This window comes from Drosophila arizonae, chromosome X, assembly GCF_054131065.1.
Source record: "Drosophila arizonae isolate 15081-1271.41 chromosome X, UAZ_ARI_1.0, whole genome shotgun sequence".
Taxonomy (NCBI): Eukaryota; Metazoa; Arthropoda; class Insecta; order Diptera; family Drosophilidae; genus Drosophila; species Drosophila arizonae.
This window is the reverse complement of record NC_142927.1, coordinates 28,472,619-28,497,368: the sequence shown is the minus strand read 5'-3', so window position 1 is coordinate 28,497,368 and position 24,750 is coordinate 28,472,619. Positions and strand designations below refer to the sequence as shown.

Below are 24,750 nucleotides of genomic sequence, written 5' to 3'. Positions count from 1 at the left end.
AATTGTGAAGGTGGCAGTTGTGACCAACCGACGAATGCTAGGCACTCTCCGCCCGCCTTGTATACTCACTGCAGCCCTGCTCGTCCGAGTTGTCGTCGCAGTCGTTGCGATGGTTGCACTTCAGCGCCGCGTCAATGCACTTCTGCCCGTTGGCGCACCGAAACTGATCCAGGCGACAGGGGACGCCGCTGCAGCCCTCCTCGTCGCGTCCGGTTCGACAGTCCAAGTAGCCGTTGCAGCGCTTCTCCTTGGGCACACATGGTCCGGTCAAGCGGCTGCCCTCCGCCGGAGCTGATCCAACAGGCGCATTGCAAAACACGTCCGTATGCAGGCACTTGCGATAGGCTGTGAGAAACGAAACGAAACGAAACGAAACGAGGGGGAATGAAACGAATTCGACTGCCATAGAATCAGGGCAAATACTGGCTGCAACAAAGCCGGGCTTTTGCTTTAAATACTGTTCAAAAGAACAACAAAAACACTCGATGCTCTTAACAAATCTAATCGAATTGTAGCACAATTTCGGGATCTGCTAATCCCTTTTCATTGGGTATTTACTCGAACTATGGGCTCAATTGAGGCTTACGTTGACAAAAAATATTTATACAAATATTTTGGATTTTTGTGTATTTGATAAAAAACTAAATACTAAATGAAATGTGAAAATATTGTGAATAATCTTATTTAATATTTCCCTTGTTTTTTTTTTTTTTTTTTTTTTTTTTTTTATTTATTTTTTTTATTAAAATATATAAAATATATATTCAAATGTATGTATGTACATACATGTACTGGATGATCTCCAACACTTTCAAAATTAGGAAAAAATGAAAATTTTAACTTTTACAGATATAATGGTGAATTATAATCGTAATTCCATAAGATATACAGGAATCTATGTATATTAATAATACGGAATTATATTACTATATCATATTTCTGAGATCGACGCGCTTAAACATGATAGACGGACGGACAGGGCAACGTTGACTCAGCTCGTCACCCTGACTAAGAAGATATTTACTGTATGGCATCTGCCACGCCTTCTTCTGCCTATTACATACTTTTAACATTTTGCCCGGATCTCGCATTTTCAAATATCATATGAATTGTATGGGAGTGAATTAACTGGTGTTTTATTACTAGAGCCTTTCAAAACTTTCCGACAACAGCAAAACCGAATACATATTTTCCGGAACACATAGTTATGGAACTTAAAAGCCTTGAACTTTGAGTTCGAATGTAAAGTTTGAAATGTAAATTTCTTCCATTGTATTTCAGTGCCTGCTACAGCTGAGGCTGATTTTTGTTGTCCTTGTCTTGCAGTTAGTTTCAAGCAGACACATAAATTAATTGGCTGTATGGTTGGGGGGCTGGGGGGCTGGGTGGTTGGGTGGTAGCCAGTTGAGGTGATTGGGATGTGTCCCTGTCACTACACTTAATTATAGAGCAACTAGCCTTCATCTGACATGTAGACACGCACACACACACACACGCACACGCACACATATGCGACTGGCCCAGAGGTGTGATATTGACGTTGATTGTTGTTATTGGACCCGTACACAGTGTGAAGTCTGCTTTGCGGGTAATGGGATTCCGTTTGCGTAGGCAGCCTGCTTAGCTGTGTGTGTGTGCGTGTGTGGGTGTGTGTGAGGCAGCAAACGGCAAATTAATCAAATTTACATTATGTCAACACGCTCGACAAACGGCAGTTGGCAGTTGTCCACTTCAAAGACGAGCCTGCCAATTAAGCGTGTGACCAGCTTGTTCCGCTGCCTTCGGGCGGCTATTGGGCAATAATTTAGCTCAGATCCAAGAAAATGGCTGCACAGCAGGCGGCCGGACGGAGCTAAGACCCGTGCCCGTGCCCGTGCTGGTGCTCGAGCCCCTGCCCGTTCTCCTGCCCCTTCTCCTGCCCCTTCTCCGGCCCCTGCCCTGGGGCAAGTTTTGCAGAATGGACGCGCATGGCCTGATGCCTCCATTCATTGCTATTGTTCAAACAACACTCACACACACACACACACAGCTGTGGAGGAGTGTGTGAAGACCGCCAGGGAGTGGATTCCGCACACCACAGGCGCCTGGGAGCTTAAAAATGCCTGCAAAATACATGCGCTCAACTATTGCTGCCAAAGACATTAAATTTTGATGCCAGACATCGAGCGATGTGGCGTTGTCTGCCGTCCGTTCGTTGGTTGGCAACATGGAGCCAGAGTGGCCGACCGACCGACCGACCGACCCCTGTCAGTGGCATGTATCCACACACATACACACACACAAATACATGGACAACGGTTGGGCACGCATGGCGTATACGTAATGCACACAGCTGTAGATACGCTGGGCGTTACTATCCCCCCTTGCTTCCGTCTCGTCGACCGGTCTACTTCTGTCTAAGTCAGAGTCGGCCCGCCCGCTTCTAGCTCGCACAGACTCCTGCCGCACAGTGGTTCGCCGTGAGACACAAATGCCTTTGTCTTAGACACAATTCAATATCCGGGCGCAGATATCGATTAATCTCGTTTTTCTATGCGCCTTCCCATGGGCCCAACTTGAGTTGACAGCAACTAGGCGTCGTTCTTCAAGTTGATAATTTAAGATTCGCTGCATCTTTAGAAATAATTTGCAGCGAGTGCTCACTGTACTCGGGCTGCGCACTTGAGCTGTGAGTTGGCAGGCAAAGTGCTATAAATTATCGAGTAGTTGGTTCCAGCGCTCTGGGCCCAGCCGGGCGGACCAGCGGGCCAGCGGGGCACGGCCGGGGGCATAGTCCATCAAGCTGGCTACAAGAAAGAGGTGGCCATAGCTCAGCTCAGCTCAGCGAAAGTTGTGGCAAAATTATAGCCGCTTGATTCGGGCTCTGGCTTAAATGGGAATGCTCAGATAATGCGCCATGTGCCGCCCGAATTAAACGTCTTGCCATCCCAGACAACAACAGCGATAGAGACAGAGATGGAGATGGAGAGATAGAGAGAGATAGTGCGCGGTACATGATGATCTATGCCACTTTCGAGTTACTTTCGATGTAGGCATAATAAAGTTTCCAAAGGTTTTTTTTCCACCTACCGCCATCCGGCAGTCATAAAAGAGTCCGTCTTGACTGCTATTGCTTCTGTTATTCCTGTTGTTACACTGAGTTGTCGTTGTTGTTGTAGCCGCTGCTGCTGCTGCTGCTGCTGCTTCACATTAACGGCGTACTGGGGTAGCCAAGTGTAGCAGAGCAAACTTAATTAGTGCAAGTTAAACAAGCCAAGTTGTATAAATATTCCCCGGCAGCACAAACTTTTGTAGCACAACAATAAAATGTGTGTGCGTATGGGTGTTTGTGTGTGTGTGTGTGCGTGCAGGTAGCCACGATTCCTGTAGTCGTTACTGTTCACCCTGTTCACCCCTACCAATGGCATGCCCATCTGCAGCCATCCGCCCCCGCCCCCTCTTCACCTTATTGACAATGCGAACGCCTAGTCCAACTTTATAGAGGCTAAAGCTGAGACAAACTGCGACGCAGACCCGCTGCCCGGAATGAGCTCAAGCATCTGTGGAGTGGTGAGTAATCATAAACAAGATACAGCAGCTGGCTTTGTTACAAATTTGAAGATCATCGCATACCCTTCCGCCCTGCAGGCGGCGATGACTGATGCAACTCAATATTGTTACTGAATGAAATTAAAATGGGCGTTAATGAGGCTGAAACTTTTGTTGGAGCAACTAATTGAGCTGGAGCAAGATTACCGGACTCTTAGTGTGGGGCGTAGGTGACATATAAACAGCGATGATTATAATTAGTATTTTAATGTATTTAGTATTTTAAATAGTATTTTCACTAATATCCTTAATATTATTATTATCATTGTTATTGTATTATTGTTATTGTATTATTATTATTATTATTATTATTATTATTATTATTATTATTATTATTATTATTAATATGTATTATTATAAATATCATTTGCAGTATTATTATCAGTGTTATCTTTGCAATCATTTATATTATTATGACTGCTATTATTATGATTCGAATGAAGATGTAGTCTTAGCGGCCTCTCGTACCCCCAAACAATTATTATTCATGTGCCACAATCGGAATTGTAACAATCATAATCATCAATTTCATTATCATTACGAGCATTATTGCGCGTGTCGCCACCAGACTGCGCTCTGGGGAATAACACTAAGCCGCACAGACAGATGCAGGTGGCCAGGCCCGGCCTGACACTCTCATGTCTGTCTGTGTACATGGCTCAGTGTCGCAGGATTCGTGATAAATTTGGAATACTCTCGTAGCGAAGGCATGAAGAATGTGCCACGCACTTTAGCGCTAAGCTGCCTGGGCTCTGCTGGCTTGCAACATTCAAAGTGGCAAGGCGCTTGCACAGCAACAAGGGCTGCTACCCCTACTCCTGCTGCTGCTGCAGTTGCAGTTGCAGCTGGGCCAAAAGTTAAAGTTGCAGTTGCAGCTGGCTGGCTCGCACTTGGCCATTGACAAGATTAACGCGCACAATTTGTTGCAAATTCGCTTTCGCTGCTGTTGCATTACATTAAAAACAAATCATAATGACAAACGAGTGGGTGGCTGGCTGGAGGGCTGGGCGGTTGGACGGCTGGACGGCTGGACGCTTGACTGCAACTTTTGTGCAAGGTCATAAAAATGTTGAATGCTGAATGCTGAATGTTGCGCTGTGGGCTGCGGACTGTCGACTGTGAACTGTGAACTGTGGGCTGTGGGCTGTTGGCTGTGGGCTGCGGGTTGTGGGCTGTGGGCTGCCAGGCCGTTAACTGCTCGCTGCTGCATGCCACTGGGTTTTGGGGCGCCGCTCGACTGCTGCTTCATTTTTCACATTTTGTGCAGTGCGCAGAAAGTTGAGCACAAAACTTTAACTGGCTGCGAGGGCGGCGCTGTTGTTGGCACTTTATAAACACTGTGAGGAGCGATGGCCAGCGGGGCGGGAACGCTGGTAGGGGCAGGGTTCAGGGGCTGGAATGTGGAGAAGCTTGAAGTGCCCTGTGGCCACTGGCTTTTGCTTGCCATTGGCCTGCCCGCCTCACATCACGACATGAGGCCCGCTATGTCGTGCAACACTTTCTAATTGGTAAGTGGGGGGCGTGGTCGAAGAGGAGGTAGGGTGGAGGGGGGGTCTGTTCTGGATGTGTGCATTAACATCTATCGCAGGCAGCAAACGAATCGCGCAGTGTAAAAGCTATGATTCGCATGCGTGTATTAGTGCCCCTGTGTGCGTGTGTGTGTGTGTGTGTGTGTGTGTGTGTGTGTGTGTGTGTGTGTGTGTGTTGAATTGGCTTGTGTAATTACGCGCGACAAGTTGCAGCCCCACCACCCAAGCAGCCACCCAGACAGCCAGCCAACCAGCCAGCCAGCCAGCCAACCGACAAGCCACTCGTCTAAGGTCCATCTCCGCTGGACTAGATGGCTCGGAGCTTTTCTGCACGTCTAACTGGCCTGACAGCTGCAGTCAAATAAACGTCAGTTGTTGCCAACTTTCGCCGGGTTCAACGACAGTTTACGACAGCTTTGCTTGCAATGGGCAGCAAGAGGGGGAGGAAGAGCAAGAGGGAGACGTTTAGTGAAAGTGTAGTGGATGGAATGCCAAGTGTACCCACTTCTGGCTAACGGACAACAAGTCGAGTTGATCATTTTCGTTGTTCACCTTTTAAGGGGGCGTGGAGGCGGGGCGTAACTGCTGGGCGCCCGCTTTTACGCACTTTTTACGCTTCTTTCATTTTGTGGGGCAGCTGCCCCATTAGTTGTCGTATCCACCAACTCCACCCACTCCTACTCCTCCTCCCCGCCGCTTCACCATCTTGTGCGCATTTGGATGCCAAACCCAGTTTGCAATTAAAAGCAGTTTGCCTGTCTCTCCTTTTGTGAAGCGCACCTCCGCTCAGGTGGCTTAAGGGCCAGGCCAGGTGTTGGCATGGATGGAAGCCACTGCTGTTTTCGAGCTATCCACAGACACAGCAGTGGCAGCACCAAAGCAGCAAAGCTGCAAAGCACTCGCGTAACTCGAGTTACTCTACTTACAGCAGCCAAGCCATCTATGCCGCACCACCGAGCCACGCCAGGCTACAGCGGCTACGTCTGCATAAGGACATTTAATTAAACACTCAATGGTGCTGCTTCCTGGCCGGGTGACCTCGTCGAAAGGATTTCTCTCTTCTTTTCTGTTTTATTCTTGCTGTTGTTGTTGTTGCCTTTAATGCTCTGCTTAGAGCTGCTGTAAAACTATTAGTTGCCGGAGCCTCAAAGCCTCAGAGCCTCAGGTTGCGGTGGCTCTGATGCATGCAAAGCAGCGGTGGGAAAAGCTCACGTTTAATTTCCAGGGCAAAGCAAACAACTTAACGCACACCTGAAGTAATTAAATAGTTGAAATAAGCTCGCTCTAATATTTATATGCCATAAATTAAATAAACAAAGGTGCTCGCAAATGGAAACGAAGATGGCGATGGCAACGGCGAGGGCGAAGACGAAGATGAAGACGATGCCAAGGGTGATGGAGACGCAGACAAACACCCGCAAAGCAAACACATATCAAGACACACACAGACAGACGCAGAGACACGCACATTCACACGCAAACACATAGAGAGACACACACAAATCAGCCCCTGACACCAGCATGGAAATCGAGGACAGACAACTAGCAGACGGGGAAGGCATTCAGAGACGACGCGTTGACACGTACGCAAAATAAATAAGTTGAGAACGCAATAAGAGCGAACATTTTGTCGCCATTTAAGCGCGATAAATTATTGTAAGAGACAGACGCAGAGAATGTCTGTGGCGAACTGTTAAATGATCGGTAAGCAAATACCCTGTATGTCTCTATGAATGGCATGAGAAATAATGATTGAAAGAGAGAGGGAGAGAGAGAGACAGAGAGAGAGAGAGAGAGAGAGACAGACTAAATTGAGGGAGTGAGAAATGGCAGGAGAGAAATATATGGATAGAGAGAGGACGAGAGAGAGCAACAAAGATAGAGATAGGAAGAGAGAGAAAGAGACAAAAGAGCACGAGAAAAAGAGCGAGGAGAGTGAGAGTGACATAGAGTGAGAGTGAGAGACTGCAATAGAGAGAGACAAAAAGAATGAGGAACATAGTGAAAAATACTATCTAAGAGAGAGGGATGAATAATAGAGAGACTCAGAGAAAGGGAGAGAGTGAGAGAGATAGAGAGATAAATGAAAGGATAATGAATGATGGAAACAGTAAAGAGACAGATAGAGAGAGAGAGAGAGAGAGAATGAGAGAGAGGGGGGGAGAGAGGGAGATAAATAAATGAGCTGTCTGAAAGGGGGAAAAATAGTATAATTGTGAAAAGGATTGATAGGGAGAGACAGAAGGCAACAAATTCATAGAGAAAGAAGGAGAACGAGGGAGATAACAAGAGAGGAAGATCAAGTGAAAAAGAGGATAAGACTGAAAGAGGAAAAGAAAGATGATGATTTATTTATTTACGGGTAAGAGAGATGGGCTAAAGAAGATAATGAATTGGTGAGCGATAATAAAGGAAAGAGAGGTAGAGACGATCTGGGCTAATTTGTATACTTATGGAAAACATAAAACAACAAAACATATTCAGATAATTGATCTTATTTTTTTTTCTTTATTTATTAGGAAGCACCAGAGCATCTTTTTGCTCTATTGGATAATCGACATAAATAACTATCGATCGACTCCAATGTATGCTGAGACAATGTACTTCTATTTGTCTATCTAGATGCACTTTTAGAGCAGAATATACCCTTGGTGAGCAGAATAGTAAAGGATATCCGCGCCGAGCCAGTGTTTAGCTCGCATCTTATTAAATTAAAACCAAATTTAAACTTGATCTTGCGCCAGTCAATGCCTATAGCGAGGCGGGGGGTGCGGAGCGAGCGAAGCGTTGCTTTCCGACAAATTGGCCATCTTGCATCAGCCAAAACAATAACAACAACACTAAAAGAGCCAGCAACAACTATAACAAGGAGCAATATGAGAGAGCTGTTTCGAAAGACGACGACGAGGACGAGGACAAGGACAGGGATGAGAGAGAGGGCGAGAGCGAAGAGGGAGGGACTGGCACATTGAGGACAAAGTTGTGCGCGTTTGTCTAGCGTCAGTCAAAGCTTAAGCAAAGTTGTAAAGGCAACGGAGTACTTAGGAGTTGGTCGCTCAAAGATATTTAAATTTATAAATCTTAAATAACAAGCAATAAATGCAGCTGGCCTTTGCCCACACCCACGCCACGACTCGTCCACCCAGCTGCCAGCTTCCCCGACTCTCTCGCCCTGTGGCCCCCGCCTGTGTGTGCTAGGACAAAAGTTTTAATCAAAGTGTGCCGTACGTATGGTCTGGCCCGGCGGCCGAGCAGTTGGGATCTCCCTGCCAGCTTCAGATGAAGATGCATGGAGTCTAGCTAAGGCCAATCCAAAGCCCGCTCAAGCAAAACATCTTCAAAATATTCCAAGCCCAGCAACCATTGGGCAGTTCTCAATTAGTATTTGCGTCTGAGGAGCGGCAGCTATCGAATATCAACAATGTGATTGATTTATAAAAGGAAAAGGGCAATGCGTTGTTGCAGAGCTGGGGATGAATCCCTAGTAGATTAGGCGAGCTGTTAAGGTAACTGTAAAATACATATACTATCTCGGTCTGTGCCTGCATTAGTCAAATCAATTTGAAATCAATTGAAGACTGCATTCAATTCGAATAATAATCACATTACATTCCCTTTCGTAATACCTGGATTAAAGATGTACGGGCGGAAGTGGAATCTTTTCTATCAATTTGCTATTCAAAGTATAATATATATGGCTTGTATATTACAGTTGAGTCTCGATAATTCGTACCTCGCTAAATCGAAAATCGCGATAAATCGAAAAAATTCTATCCTCTTGAATGAAATTCGTTCTCAATAATTCTCGATAATTTGAATTTCTGTGTAAATCGAAACAAAAATTTATCCCTTTGCCATTTTGAATTATCGGGTCTTGAAGATGGGCAATATAAGATTGGGCTTTGAATCATTGAAGAAAACTTTTCGATGAGAGAAAATAGAGAGAGAGAGATGGGATGATTTGATGAAGAGCTTAATTCGCTTTTATTATAGATTTTATATTATATTTCATTTTAGCATAATTTGAGCATTTGAATGGCATTGAGCATTTGTAAGCAAATGGTATTACAGCTCTAGTTAAATAAATACACCTCATACGATTGGATAACTCTCATTTTAATAGATTATTTAGTATGTACTAAAATTAAGAAATTAATAAGGAAAAATTCAGCTAATTCCATTGAGTATTAAAAATTGAAGCTTTACCCTTGATAGGAATAGTAGTAATGAGTGCAAGAACTGCATTACTTAGATACACTGTATGTTGCTTAACATTTCGGGCTTATTCGCACTATGCATATGTGAATGCATGTTTATATATGTATGTGAGATGTTATAATTATTATGTATTATGAATTATTTTCATAATAATAAATCTACAAACTTGTATTATATTGTATTTTAGTAGCTTGATTTGAGTTCCATTTAAACTATTTAACTATCAAATGATGATAATATCATATTATTCATACTATGAACGTGATCTTATTCCGGCGATGGACTGTCTTCTTTCTAGACTTTCCTGCAGACGACTCTTCGACGATTAGTCTGAATCTCTTCTTCCTACTCCTACAAACGGCTCATAATAAGTAGCTCAAAGCTCGCGCTCGCTGCGAGTGAGTCTCTAGTTCAATTTCCAGGCTTGTCATCGTGACATTCAGGGCTACATGTATGCGTATGTGAATATATATGTGTGTATACGTATATATATGCATGTATACGTATATATATACATACATTAGTGTATATGTATGTACATGTATTTACATGTAAGTGAATGTAGGTACCTATGTATGTGTATATGTCTGTATGTGAACATACACATGTATATGCGCATTTGTATGTGTATAGGCTAGATTATTTTAATTCACTAGGTCATCATGGGATTCCAGGTATTTTCTCAGTTGGGCACTCCAACACTCTACAGTTTCATAGATTTCTGTGTATTTCATTTCCAATACTCTTAAAACACCAAAATGGCTCTCGAGACAAATTGAGGCGCCTGACTACTTTACGAACGAATGTCAGTGAGCAAATCGATTAGTCAGTCGAGGGAAATTCGGCTTTTTGCAGTAATTCTCAGGAATCTATTAAGAGAAATGCTGCGTGGAAGGAGCTGCGTCTGAGTTACATTGAAAAGCTTACTTGAAATTGAATTCATAAATTGCTGATTTTGAGCAGTCAACATCTAACAGAAGAGGAAATAAAATAAAATAAAATAAAATAAAATAAAAAATTTGCTGGCACCGTGTAAGCTGCTCGCTTCTAGCCCCCCGGTACATCCCGCTGCTCCATCCCTGCATAAGTAGGACCAAATGGTCCTGGCTTTGCTTTGCGTGGCGCACCTTGGTTACACACACTTAACTTTGGAATTTGCCAACTTTTGGGGGATTCTGCAATTGCCAAGAGCTAACTTTCAACAAAATGCGGTCTGACTGTAGGTGTACGGGTGTGTGCGTGTGTGTGTGAATTTGGCAAAATTTGCATAAATAAAATTGGTATAATAAAATGTAAACATTTTGCTAAGCAAATTGTTGGCGCGCACACATGAACCGAACGAAACTCTGAGCCCGACTGAACTGAACTGAAATGAACTGTAAATTTAATCGGGCTGCTGAAGGTGAAGGAGCGTGATGAGGACAGCGCAGAGTGGAAAGAGGGGTGCGTGTGCTGGAAATACACGTTTTAGGTGTAGCCGATGCTGCACTCACCAGCGATGCTCACAAATATTTGCAGACTCAACAAATTTGCATTGAAAAGGAGAAGACACACAGCCTGCGGTGAGGGGGGGGTGTGGCAATTTGTTGAAATATGCATGCGGTTTACTTACGGCACTCCGCCTCGTCCGACTTGTCCTCGCAGTCCTCGATCATGTCGCAGCGATAGTGCTGGGGGATGCAGTACGTCTTATTGAAGACATATTGGCCGCAGTTCAGCTGGGGCGCCTCGCACTCGGGCGGCGCTGCAATGGGGCGAGAGGAAGTAGAGAGCGGTGAGAGTGCGGTAATTGCCATTGGAGTGGGGTGCGGGGGGTCTACTTACGACACGACTGCATCTCATCCTCGCCATCGTCACAGTCCTTCTGGTAATTGCAGACCCAGTGCGAGGTTATGCATTTGCCATTGTTGCAGCGAAACATTTCCGGGGGGCAGGGCGCATTCGAGGCGGCTATCGAGCTGCTGCCCGCGCCCTCGCCCAGTCGCACGCCTGCAAAGAGAACGAAAAACATTAGAGTTACTGTATTTAGAGCGCAGCAGGTTGTCATTGTGCGGCATAAATCCAATTGAGCCATCTGACTTTGGTCTGAGCTCCCCAAAGTTCTTGGAAACGGCAATCAGAGAGCAATTGCCGCAAGTAGAGCGCAGCGTTTGCCCCGGGGCGTAGCTAGGCGATCGAAAGTTTCGAATGGACATTCAAACGAAATTGATTCACAATCGTCTTTATAATTCGTCTGCAATTTAATTCACTTCATTTCAGTCCTGTGCCCACTACTGAAGCCAAAGAGCGCTTTAATGCAGACTTCAGACCTCGCCTGCCCAAAGACTCTTATATTGTGCATTTTACCGCACAACAATAACAACAACAACAACAATAGCAACAGCAGCAGCAGCAGCAGCAGCAGCGGCAGCGGCGGCGGCAGCCGTAACTTTTCTACAGAAAGGGACGAAAATAAACATTGGACATAATAAACCCGGGCTACACCCACTGTTATTATAGAGAGATTTTCTATAGGCGCCTGAGCCGGACTTTAAAGGCTTTGCGATACAATAATAAAAACAAAATGGCAAACAATGTTGATGAATAGTGCGGAGGCAAGAGGAGGGCGGAGGGAGGAAGGTGGGAGTCGGAATTCCATGATATCCTATTCGGCTACACTCTTTACTGCATCGAACACTGTGGAGTCGAGATGGAAAAATCAATTTTAAGGTAAGGAATTTCGGGCATCGCATCTATTTAAAGTTGCTGAGCAGAGGCTAAAGAACCTGGGGAAAAGCTCAGTCCAGTTGCTCCAATCAAAGAAAATCAATTCTAAGCTCAGGCAAATTTTTGGCTTTTATAGTTCTTATACCCTGAACCCACTGACAATGGGAAATCGGGGTATGATGGTTCTGTTGAAGTGTATGTAACATGCAGAAGGAGGCGTGGCAGTATATATAGTTAAAATTAGAGAATTGTGGAATGGAAAGTGCAGTAGAGACCGGCTATAATGGCGTTCAAGAGACCATTGATATAAACGGAAGACGATATAGACTTTTCGTGCCAATAACCGGACGGACGCTGTAAGCGCAGTCGTTATAACCGGATTTTATTATATATGGATATGAATGTCAGTATCATATTCTGAAAATTTAATTACGAAAGTCCATCTACAAGAAAAATGATTCCTGCTAATCTATAGTCCAAAGTGCAACACAAAGAAGAAGAATTATTAGAATATCAGTTCTTCGAAGGGTGCAGGGCATCTCATAGTCGATCAGTCGCAACTAGAGCACCCTTGTTCGAATCGAAATAGACTTTTGAGGTCAGTTAGGTAACTCAATCGGTATTTGGAGGAGAGAAGCTCAAGAATTTCGGCTAAGGCCTGTAAAAGCTAACGACGGAAGCTAAAATAGTTATCAGAATGTCAGTTCAGTAAATTATCTTAGAGAAAGGAAAATTTGGATTCGGAATCGAATTTATTTCTGCAGGATAGAATTACCATAGCTCAGGCAAGTGCAAGTTCAGTAAATTATGATAAGGCAAGTAATATATATGTTATGGCTTCACAATTCCAGATAGACTTTCGGGCATGGCATGATAGTAGCTTAAGGTCAGTCTACTGCCTCGACCAAAACCATTTCTGGTGCTTAGCCGGTGACGCCAAGACATTATCATCGTTGCCATTGCGCACTGCCTGGAAATCCCTTTCATATTGATATTACGATTACTGCTGCGAATGGAATCGATGCTGACTTGGAGTCTGCTTTTGGCACGCTCCAGCGAGCCTTTCTTGCTTTAAATTAAAAGAAAACAAGCGGGAAGCCCAAACTGTGGAGCAGCGAACCGTGAATACCCTTGCCGCTGGCAGGTGCCTCCAAGGCGAGAGAAGTGTAGATGTGGCCCATCTAGATGCGATGTGAATGTATATCTATATATAATTTCAGATTCCTAATGTTTAATATCAGCATATCTAATTAACGAATGTTGCTCTTAGCTAATACCTATGTATATATGTATATATATATATATTCTCATGTTACACATCTCATGGCTAAGGCTTAATAGCCTGGGCTAGTAGGGCATGAGTGTGGCAGCAAAAGGGGTGTGAGCAGGGGCTGGGGCAGAGCTCAAGGCGCAACGGTCCCTGCCGCAGACGGGCCAGCATGTTTGGCTCGCATTAAAGCTGGCAAGTTTGTGGCTAAATCTCGGTAGCAACTTCTTTTTAGCTGGCTGCTGGCTGCCGTCTGCTGTCTGTTGGCTGTTGGCTGTTGGCTGTCGTCGCTAGTCCTTGTTGCTGGCGTTATTGTTGCTGCGGCTGTTTGGGGAACGTGCCACAGCGACAGAGCAGAAATGAGCGCAGCCGGCGCATTTTGGCAGCATTAATTTCTCCCGTGTGTCACATAACGTTCGCCCAGTCGCTGCCGCTGCCGCTGCCACTGCCGTTGCTGTTAGACGTGTTTATGGAGTCACTTCCCAGTTGGATGCAGTGGCACGTAATCAAGCCGCGACTCGCCTTGGCTGCGCTCCTACCCTCTCTCACTCTCTCGCTTGGTCCTGGCTCTACTCTTGCTTGGCTTTATCTCAATCCATCTTCTGCCCGCCGGCTCCAGCCATTTTGCCAGCGTTGACAAACAAATTAGGCCACAATTGTTTAGCACTTGGCAGCGCTGCAAGCTGCGGAGATGCAGCTCCTACTCAACAGCAGACACATTGTGGGTGCCACAGAGTTCGGCTCTGCCGTGCCCTGCCCTGCCCTGCCCTGCCGTCCCCTGCCCAGCCTCGCCGTGCGCCGGCTGCGAGTAAATTGGCAACTCATGTGTATTATTTGCATTTAAATTGCTTTTTGTCATTAATTATAGGCGCTTTTGAGTACGTGCAACGCGTGGCATGCACCAGGCAGCATGCAGCATGCAGCCGGCAGCCGGCAGCCGGCAGCAGGCGCCGTGCATTGTTATTAATAAGTGCCGATGGCCCTTTGAAGTATGCTATGGAATTTTAAGCCCAGCGCCCCCCGCGCCACGCCTCCACCCTCACGCTCGCCTTGTCGGCGCGCTCATCGAACGCAAAAAGTCATCAAATATACATTTAAAAATGTTTGCATTCAGCAACAAAAAAGTCAAACAGCGGTCACGCGTTACCCTACCCTACCACCCACACATACACATACACACACATACACACACACAGAGAGAGAGAGAGAGTCGACGCTAAAAATAATAGGCCGCCTGTGTGCATAATAATGAGTCCCCCAACGAAGTGGCCCCCACGTCTGTCTCTCAGTCTGTCTGCCTGCTTCTCTCTCGCCCTCTCTCTCTCCATCTCTCTCTTTCTCAGCATGCAATTATGCCCGCTTGTCTGCTGCACTCTGACTTTTTGTTGCACTCGGCTCGCCAAGAGCTCTGCCTGACTGCATAAGCCGGCTCCACGCGACTCGCTGCGACTCGACTCGACTTTGATTTGGCCCCGCAAGTTTTTAGCCCCTGATTTGTAATGAAACTCGCATTTAATTTGCGTGTAATGTTGAGCTAAGCACGTGATAAATGAGTATCAATTCGTTAGCTGCGATTGCGATCTACAGCAGAGAAGCTCAACTGGTGAGCGAGCATTGAGCGCGGCAGTATACCCACTCTGCCTGCAAATTTGCTTGAGCTGCACAATGCAGCCCAGCTCACCTCAGCCCAGCTCAGCCCAGCTCAGCTCGGCTCAGTTGGACTCAGTTCGACTCAGTGAATGCATTTTTGGGACTATATTTATTTATTCAACTTGTTTCTCCTCTTGCCCCGCGCCTGCGTGCGTTTGTTTGCTTGTTGTCTTTGGTTCATGGCAAACTTTACTATTGTATATTAATTTTTATTTATTTATATTGATGCGCCCCGCAGCCCGCAGCTGCAGCTGGGTGGCCAGGACTGCCTCGATTTGCTCCTGTTTTGCCTTTCATTGCGCTGCAAATGTTGATGTTTATGTAAAGGCTATTTGCTAAGAGCGCCAAATGCAATTGCTTTTATTTATTGTTTATTATTACTTAAAAATTGCCTTTTTTCCCCTGTTTCCCGTAGATGTTGATGCAACTGCCGCATTGCTGTTGTATTAATAGCCCAATGGGCTATTGCAGCATAAATATTTCCAATATTGCACTTCTCCTTTTTTTGTTTTTCCTCTTTCTTTAATTTATGCATTTTGTAATATGCTCATATGCATATACATACATAAATATATATATATATATATATATATATATGAAGCTGGTGATTGTATAATGATATAAACGTAAAATCAGCTTGAAAATATCGGATAACTGGAAGGGGATGCGATTGATGGCACAGAGGGCTGTTCATATTCCACGGGCTGTCCATTTGGCAGCCCTATAAATTTTAGAGAGACATCACCAAGTGAACCAAACAAAATGATGATTGTCGCCAACATAATGCAAATGTAGAGATGCCAGATGGGCCCATGATATTGGATATACACTAGACTTATTCACGCTTCAATTGAAATCAAAATCCAATTGGAGCAGCGCCAACACAAAGTCAACTCCCAACTGGAACAAATATAATTCGATTGGGCTTCTTCTAAGCAGAGTATTATGCAGTCGGTGCGCATTTCGCGGCCATCAATTAGGCCTGACATTTTGTTGTTGCTGTTGTTGTATTTGCGTCTTGTAATTTATTACACTTAATACTTTTCGCAGTGGTCACATTTGTCATGCGGTAATTTAGTGGGTCGCGCGCAGATTGTAATATTCATAAGTTATTTGATGCTTTTCAATAATCAATGCGCCATTATAAATAATTAATATGGCCAGTGGCATTACCATTCGATCGAGCTAAATGCCAGCCGCACAAACTGTTGCCATTTGCAGCCAAGCGGGGCCAAGCGGCGTATACGTGATGTGCTGCGGCAGCTGCAACAATTTGCGCCACACGAGAGCTGCCCGAGAGGAAAGGGCATGAGCGTCTGAGAGAGAAAGAGAGAGAGAGAGAGAGAGGGGGGGGAGGATAGGGGTGAGGTAAGGGTAGACCATTATGTAGCTTCATTATTTTCACATAACTCTGGTCCAAGTTCGGATTACATTCATCGTTGTCGTCTCAAAGCACTTTCTCTCTCTCTCTCTCTCTCCTTCTCTGGCCAACTCTGTCTCCCTCTTTGTAGTTTTTCTGCACGTTTTCTTGCGCTATTTCATTTCTTTACGCTTCAACCGCATTGCACTGGCACGCAGAGAGTCGTTTATGTATATGGCTTGTATGGGTACATATGTCATGCGTATTTTTTGGGTACATCATTCATAAAAAGCGAATCGAAAAGTGCCATAAACAAGCGCAGCTCAGAGCAGTGCAGAGCAGCGCGGCGCAGCGTCCGAAATCTGTTGCCAGTAGCTCGCCCATTTGCCTCGCCTGCCACAAGCTCCCACGCCCCGCCCCGCCCCGCCCCGTCTCCTGGCACTGAGAAGTATGCTAGATATATGGCTGGAGATGGATAGACTTTATGCAGACGTTGGCAGACGCTGTGCCAGGCCAGCAGCTAGGCTGGCAGAGGGGCAGGCGGGCAGAGGGGCAGGCGGGCAGAGGGGCAGGCGGGCAGACCGGCATTGCCATCAATAAATAATAAATTGCCTATAAAAACTGATAAATTCATTGATGAATCTGGAAACTCGGCGCGTTATGGCGCTTCGTATCTCACATTTGTGGCCACGCCACGCCCCGCCCCCTGCTGCAGTGGCTGAGTAATGGAAATTCATGACGGTAATGTACAAAACAGTGCCAGGGCTAAGGCGAGGCTTGCCGAGGGATAGAGCAATAAAGTGCAAACTTTAACTGCAGCGCCGTTGCATGCCACTTGCGACTTGCCACTGCCACTTGCCACTTGGCAGTTGCTGTCTGCCGCTTGCCGTTTGCCGCCATTGACAGAATCCGTGATTTTGTGGCGTTAAATATTCAGTAATGGGCAGCTCCGTATGGAATGCCAGCTATTCATGACATACTTAGGGTGGAGCAGCCATTTTTTCTTTAAAGCTATCGGCTGGCCTGGGGGCACAAACGGCGCGAGTCGTATACGCAATATCTGGTAAGTCGTACAAGCGGTATGAGCCCATCATTCAAGGCCTTGAAGCACTTCTCTCCCCCCAGCTCACTGCGCCTGTTGGCCATGAGTGGGCCTTGGTATCGACTTGCCTTTAAAGTATGCAGGAAATATTTGCCATCTTCTGGCAAGCAACCTTAGGCTAGCCTTTTCTGGTATTATTACAATATATCAGCGCCCGCCCAGTGGCTGCCTGGCTGCTGCTTTGCATATCACATGAGCATTTGCAGTCACATGTTGAGCATTTGTGCTTGGATTCGTATTTGTCTTTGGATCCGCACTCATTGCGCTCTTTGTTTGTCAATCGGCTGGTCGGCATGATTCTCATTAAGTGCTGTGCGGGGAGTGCGGGAGTCCTGCTGATAACCTACTCGCAAAGGCACAGCACGTGTGCAGCTTGGCAGTCAGGCACATTGAGTGCCAGGCAGGCGAGTTGCAGGAGCTGAATCGGATGCCAGCAACCGACTCAGCTCCCATCCATCCATCCATCCATCCATCCATCCATCCATCTACTTTTGATTTTTGCCAGTCTGACAAGAAGCAGCTACAACTAGAAATGGCTGACAAAATGTTATTTCTGTTGCTCCGCATACCCTGTACGCCAGGCAAGAGGGCATAACTGCCTTGCTGGTTTACCTTGAGCTCAAGCTGAGCATAATGAAATATAGATCAGGAGTCGAGTAACCTCCAAGGTGCAGCATATCCTTCGGTCGGTCAATTGATGAGCCTTTGTTTTATTTTTGCTTCCGTTTCATTTTTTTTTCTTCTGTTTTGTGTTTTCAGTTTTGCTTTGTGTGTCTCTGTGTGAGTTTTTTTTTTTTTTTTTTTTTTTTTTTTTTTAAATGTAATTTTAAGTGACGTCGCCAAAGTTAAAACGTGACAAAATTACAAATATTTCGTAAGCTTTTAAGACCGTTGATACTGCAGCAGCACGAACAACAACCATAACATTGCCCATAACAATAAAAACAAATAGAAGCACCAACGCCGGCAACAACAGCAATACTAATAACAAAAACAAACACAACAACATAATACCTAATAACGTGCATTTTGATAATGTCGTGGCGAAAACGGAAGCGTGCAAGGGTAACAGGGCAGCGCCCTCCCGCCTTCCGCCTCCCGCCTCCCACCTCCTGGCTAACGCCTATCGCATACCGCCCGCATATCCCCCGCCAAGCCCCCCTTCCACTCATTCATTTATCGAGCTGAGGACGGCGGCCGCTGGCAACTTTTGGCCAGGACATCAAAGATTCACCAAGTGGCCGAACATGGAAATAGTTTGAAACTAAACACTCTTATGGGCCGGCAGTTAAAGGCGCAACTATTCCAAGTTTTCGGCCATAAGGTAACAAAGTAAAAGTTTCTAAATTTCAAGCGAAACTTTCGTGCGGGTCGTCTGCCCCATAAAAGGTTACGATCCATCCAGCATTTATTTATGCGCCCGTTGAGCAGAACATATCATTAATTGCGCCATTCACAATATAGTCGTTCGATGCTTTTAAGCTAGCGGAGTTGGCCCAGCGACTCAAATTAAATACTAAAGTCCATTATCACTGAGTTGAAAGTGCATGAGAGATGGGAGAAATTGAAATGAATGAATCGATTGGAGATATTCGAGGAGGACTAACTAACATTTATAACCCTATAAGCCGGAGACTGACCCATGGATGATGTCAAGTGTCTTACTTAAAGTATTGCAACAGTTAAATATTGAGGTAAGTGAATCGAGGAAATATTACAATCTTATAAGCAGAGGCTACCAAAGGTTGTATGATCCAAATTTTAAGACTAGCTTTAATGGAAGGAAAATGATTGCGTTCATACGGACAAAAGACGATTGGACAGACGATTAGATGGCACGATGGAACGTTGAAAGAATATAATTACGTGTACAATGGATGGACGGATGGACAAATGGACGGATCGATAGGCGGATGGGCAGTTAGATGGACTAATGATTGGACGGATCGAGAGATGAACAAAAGGACAGACGGACAGACAGACGGATGACAAAGGGATAAACGGACGGATGAATAGGCGGATGAATGGGCGGATAGAGAGACGGATAGGAAGACGCACTGACAGATGGATAAACGGACGAGCAGACAGACGGATAAACAGATGTATAAACGGACGGATGAACAGACGCACAGGTAGACGGACAGACTGGCATTACGGAAAACTAATTACTCTCTCATGAAATTAAACATGATATTTATTTATATAAATTCAAATGATCCCGAATTTCAGTAAATTTAAAAATCAGGCCTTTGATGATTGCATATATAAAGCCAGCTATTTTTGTGTGTTTGTAAATACATATAAATATAGATATAAATAAAATATCTTTGCCCCAGGGGCTGACCATGGGGGAAACTTTTATTTTGTGGCTTGTGTTTTTGATGGTAAGAAATGCGTGTTAAATTTTTGAATGGAACGAGTTTTCATTTCATATGTGTGCGTGTGAGTGAGTGTGTGTGTGTGTGTGTGTGTGTGTGTGTGTGTTTCGGTTGGCTTTGTGCAGCTTTTGTGGGCTGGCTTTATTATGGCGCAAGCTGCAAAATTAATTTGGCGAGAATTGCGTCAGCATCCACAGTTACTAATTAGATGCATAATTAGACGCGGCGTCGTGCGGTTGTGGGCGTCTATGGGCGGGGCAGCTGCAACTAAAAGCTAAAATTTCAAACAGACAGCGAGAGAGAGAGAGAGAGAGAGAGAGAGAGAGAGAGGGAGAGGGAGGGTAGATGAGACAAGTGGATAGACAGTAAAGAGACAGACAATAAATGTTTGTGGCTGGCGCTTATAAACTCAGCAAATTATGTTTAATTGAAGTTGGGTTTGTACTCTTGCCGCAGCAGGTGACAAGCGCTGGCCCTCCAAAAAGTTGCCTGACAGCAGACGGCAGCCGGCAGCCGGCAGCGAGGGAGCACGGCGAGCTCAGCGAGCACGTGCAAAGTGCACGTAGCCGGAAACAAATGACATTGTCAGCGCCTGCCTTTGCGCTTGTCGCAGCGAGAAATCCCAGCTAAGCATTTCCGGTCGCGTCGTCTGCCTTTATCCAAGAGCATTGCATGCTGTGTCTGAGTGTGTCTGTGTACGTGTGTGTGTGTGTGTTTGTGTGCGTATGTGTGCGTACGTCTGCTCGGAGACAGCGCCATTAGCCAACGCGACACCGCAAAGTTTTGCTGCAGCTAAGCAAAAAAGCAGAGAAAAGACTGAAGCAGGGAAACAGAACGGGGCAAGAGTGACAACGTCTTTAGATGCTCCTTTTGTAGTTGGCATTTTATGACGGGGCTGCTCCTCTCCCCACTGGCCTGGCCCTTGCCGCTGGCCAAACGAAATGGCAGCACTCGAGCCATATCGAATCAATTAGCCAGGCGACTGTGTCCTTCTGCTCCGCGCAGCATTTGTCGCATTAATTTCAAATTTTTGAAGCGCATTCAAAATGAAATCACGCGCTTTCGCTTGCCTCGCTATACCCTGCGATTGCCAAGACCCACAGCAAGGGCATGCTCGAGAGCTGTGCGAAGTATGTGGGCCATTCCAGTTGCATCTGAGGCGAACACACTTTGATGTTGGACAGCTAACGATGAATTCCTTAAGCTAACGATACATTCCTTAAGGACTAGTATGATTGAGAGGACAACTCTCAGCCTCAGCTCTCATTGGGTATCGGCTGGTCGAGCTGTTGCCGTGGGCTTTCGCGTGGCTTATTGCTGTTGGCGCTGTTTGCCAGACGCCGCGAAATTAGCATTAGCCGGCCAACAATTCGGGGCGCGGGCGTGGGCGTGGGCGTGGCAATAAATTGTTTGGCACTACGCCGGCTGCACATTATTGGAAATTGCTGCGTTTTGCGTTTTAATTGCCAGCAATTGATGAAACGCATTGGCCGCGGCTTTAAGTCTCAACTCTGCACGGCCTCTGGGAGGCCCGCGTGTGTCGTTGAGCGACACTCCACGCCGCGTAAATCACGGCGCACAACGGGACTAGCAGGGACAGGCGCTGGCCCGCGTCCTTGTCCCCACCCCGGCATTTCACTGTGCTGCACTCAGCTCTGCTCTGCTCTGCTGTGCTGCGCTGTTAATAATCGATGGCTGCAGTGCCGCGGGGCAACTGTTGCAGAGTCGGCGAGCCAGCCAGCCAGCCAGCCAGCGGACAGCGGAGAGGGAGCAACGCTGGCCAGTGATTTAGGGTCAGGCCACACGGCCAAATTTCAATGCACTCGACCGCAAAATGTAAAACGCGCCGAGCTGCTGCCACCTAGGCGACGCCACTGGAAAGGGTAACCAACAATTACTAAAGCAACAACGACAAAAACTGCCAATGGCCGCGCAACGTTGGCAGCGTAGGTGCCCTTTCCGAGCTGGAAAGTTGACGTTTCGATAGAGCCTTTAGCTACGGTATAAAATATAAATTTGCACACTGGCTGAAGTCTGTGGAAATTCCATTGAAAGCAGTCGGTCGCAGTAGAGCCGCTCGGCTCATGGCTGGCTGCCATGCTGCTGCAGAGTAGAGGTATGCTCGCCTCGGCTCGGGGCCAGGGTATGATGGCATGCAAAGCCGATTCTCGGGAAAGCAGGTCAGCTGGGAGCACTGGCAGCAACGGTAACAGCGCCAAAGGCGCCAACAACGACAATGATGGTCCGTGGTCAGCCGCCTGGGGGCGGGAGATTGGCGCTGGAATTCGGACTGGGAGTGGGGGTGGGAGTGGGCAGCGGCTATGTGACCAAGCTCGGAGCGTGGGTAGTGGACCGGAAATATTAAATTCGCCACTTTGGCGCACAAAGTGTTATTTTTCACTTCCGCCTCGACGGCGTCGGTAATTTGAGCGGCGCTCCCTCGATCAGTCTTCGCAGCACTCGCAAGTGTAAGACATTAATCTGCACTCCGAGCTCTCGCTGCTCAAAGGCGGCCCAGCGTGACGCGTATTACAAAAATTCCAGATGCGAACTTTTTCCATTTCCTATTCTAATCAGACTCCAACTAATCAACGAGCGTTGATAAATCGGATTCTCTTGAGTGGATGATGAAACTATTCTCCCATTTTGCCGGATCTAATATGATTTGCTGTGAAATATTCTGATAGTTATACCAGATGAAATATTTGGTAATTATTTAGAGAGATTCCCTGCCAAAAATTGAAATCTCTAAAAGGACTCGAAGCCTATTTGGGCTGTCTCAGCTGCTCACTGTAGTTGTTAATTGAGCAGGAGTGCATTCCGAACCATTTACTTAGTTCCAGGCACATTTCAAAGCTTTGTTGTATAAGTGTAATTGGCCACAATTTAATCAATAAGTTCTTGAGGGCAATCGGATTTTTTTTATGGATGCGTTTGGGAGGAAGAAAGAGAACGAAATGAGAGAGAGGGCGATTGAGTAAATGAGAGAGCTGGAGATATGTATATATAGATATTGGTAAAGAGAAGGCAGATAGAGATAGGGAGATTGATAATGAGAGAGAAAGAAAGTGAGAGGCAAAGAGAGAGAGAGAGAGAGAGAGAGAGAGAGAGAGGGAGAGAGAGCGAGATATATATATATATATATATATATATATATATATATATATATATATAGAGAGAGAGAGAGAGAGAGAATCGGAGAAAGAAAAAGACTGAGAGAGAGGGAGAGATAGAAAGAGAGAGATAGAGGTTGAGAGAAAGAGACATAGCGATAGATAGAGGGAGATGATAATGTGAGGAAATGAAAGAGAAAGATACAGAGTGTGAGATGTAGGAGAGATAATGCGACAGAGAACAAGAGAGATGGAGAGCTATATAATGAAAGAGTGAGGGAATGAGAAAACGAAAACGTAAAAAGAGTGAGATGGAGAGATATCGACAGAGTCAGAGACATTGACAGTCAACCAGGAAAATTAATTAAATTGTTATGAGTTTTGCCTACGGAGCTTACAGCTTGCATGTATGTATGTATATATAGAGTCACCTACATACGCACATAGATACGTGTACATGTTGCGTATGTTGCTACATACAGGAGTATACACACACATATATATATGTATATATATATGAATATGTACATAGGTATACAATAAACTGTTTGCTTACTTGTAAAATGAATAATGTACACGTATTTTGCCTACATTTGCTCGTCAGTGTGTTGGTGTGCGTGCGTGTGTGTGTGTGAACAAAAGGCTGGATTGGCAAGTTGTTGCCTTTTTGGCCAAACTGTGAAATTGTCAGTGGCGTTGACCCAAATAAATAAATAACAAAAAGCCGGGACAGTTTTAATTAAAACCAAATTATTGTTATGAATATTTTGTGATGCAAAGTAAAATGGCAACGACTGGCAGCCGGCGGGCTAAAGGATTAAGATTGGATCTGCCACAGACGACAGCGACAATTGTTTTTGTCTTGCTCTAAGCGAACACTTTTCGGCTTATGAAATATGCAAAACGCTCAAGGAAGTCCGCCATGTCGGCCGAGTCGTCCTCGAAGCTGATGCCGATGCCGATGCCGATGCCAGTGCCAATGCCAATGGCCAACCGGCAACAAATACATTTCTCGTCTGGTTATTAACAATAGCAAAAAGCTCAGCTCGAGTGCCATTTGCCAATGATTGCCAAAAATATGCATGACAATGAAGCACATCGAGCACTGAGCAGCCAAAAGCCGGAATCCATAAAAGCCAAAATGTGCAGCCAAATAAACATTTCAAATTCAAAGTCCAAACACCCCACCCGCTCCTGCCCCGCTTCCGGCCTTCGCTCGCCGCTCGTGCAACAAATTTCGTTGGCCTTTTGGCCGCAATGCCAGAAACTAGCCATGAGTGCGGATTTCACTGTTTACTGGATATCCAATCGATCGATTCGCATATTCAATAAAGCGCGTTAAATAGTTAATGAGCTTTTGTCGAAAATGTACAATAAATCATTTCGCAACATCCATTTAAACAAATCAGTGAGGGGGCAGAGAAGAGAAGAGAGAGAGAGAGAGTGGGCAAGCGAAGGCTAGTGAAATAGAGGAAAGCAACGAGAAAGTGTGATCAAGGCCGGACATAGAGTTCTTGAAGAAGAGAGGAAAACAGGAAGAAATGCAGAGGGAAGGACATAGAGAGTGAGGGGATGAGACAAAAAGAAAGATAGATATGGGGCGGGAAAGAGATAGCGAGAGGTCACAGAAAGAGAGTGGTCGATAAAGTTAGAGAGAAAGAGAGAAACAACGATAGGGAAAGGTAAACATAAAGAGAGAGAGAGAGAGAGAGAGAGAGAGAGAGAGAGTGGGGAATCCCTAAGAAAAAGCAAAAGTTCATCCATAACCCTAAATGTCTTGTTACAGTTGCTACAGGCAGAACGAAGTCCAAACTCAATCTAGACAGGATTGTTTACACT

The 24,750-nt window shown here is 45.6% G+C and overlaps 1 protein-coding gene across 9 annotated transcripts in view; it reads right to left on the bottom strand.

The window, feature by feature from the left end:
* mgl (low-density lipoprotein receptor-related protein megalin) overlaps positions 1-24,750 on the bottom strand; it is a 169,120-nt gene that overhangs the window by 17,552 nt on the left and 126,818 nt on the right. For all 9 annotated transcript variants that reach the window (XM_089474027.1, XM_089474029.1, XM_018015402.2 and 6 more), the window contains 3 exons: positions 11,160-11,324; positions 10,948-11,079; positions 70-345 (listed from right to left, as the gene is read on the bottom strand). In XM_089474027.1, the coding sequence (XP_089330153.1) occupies positions 70-345; positions 10,948-11,079; positions 11,160-11,324 (573 nt within the window). Of the gene's footprint in view, positions 1-69; positions 346-10,947; positions 11,080-11,159; positions 11,325-24,750 lie in introns of those variants that run through there.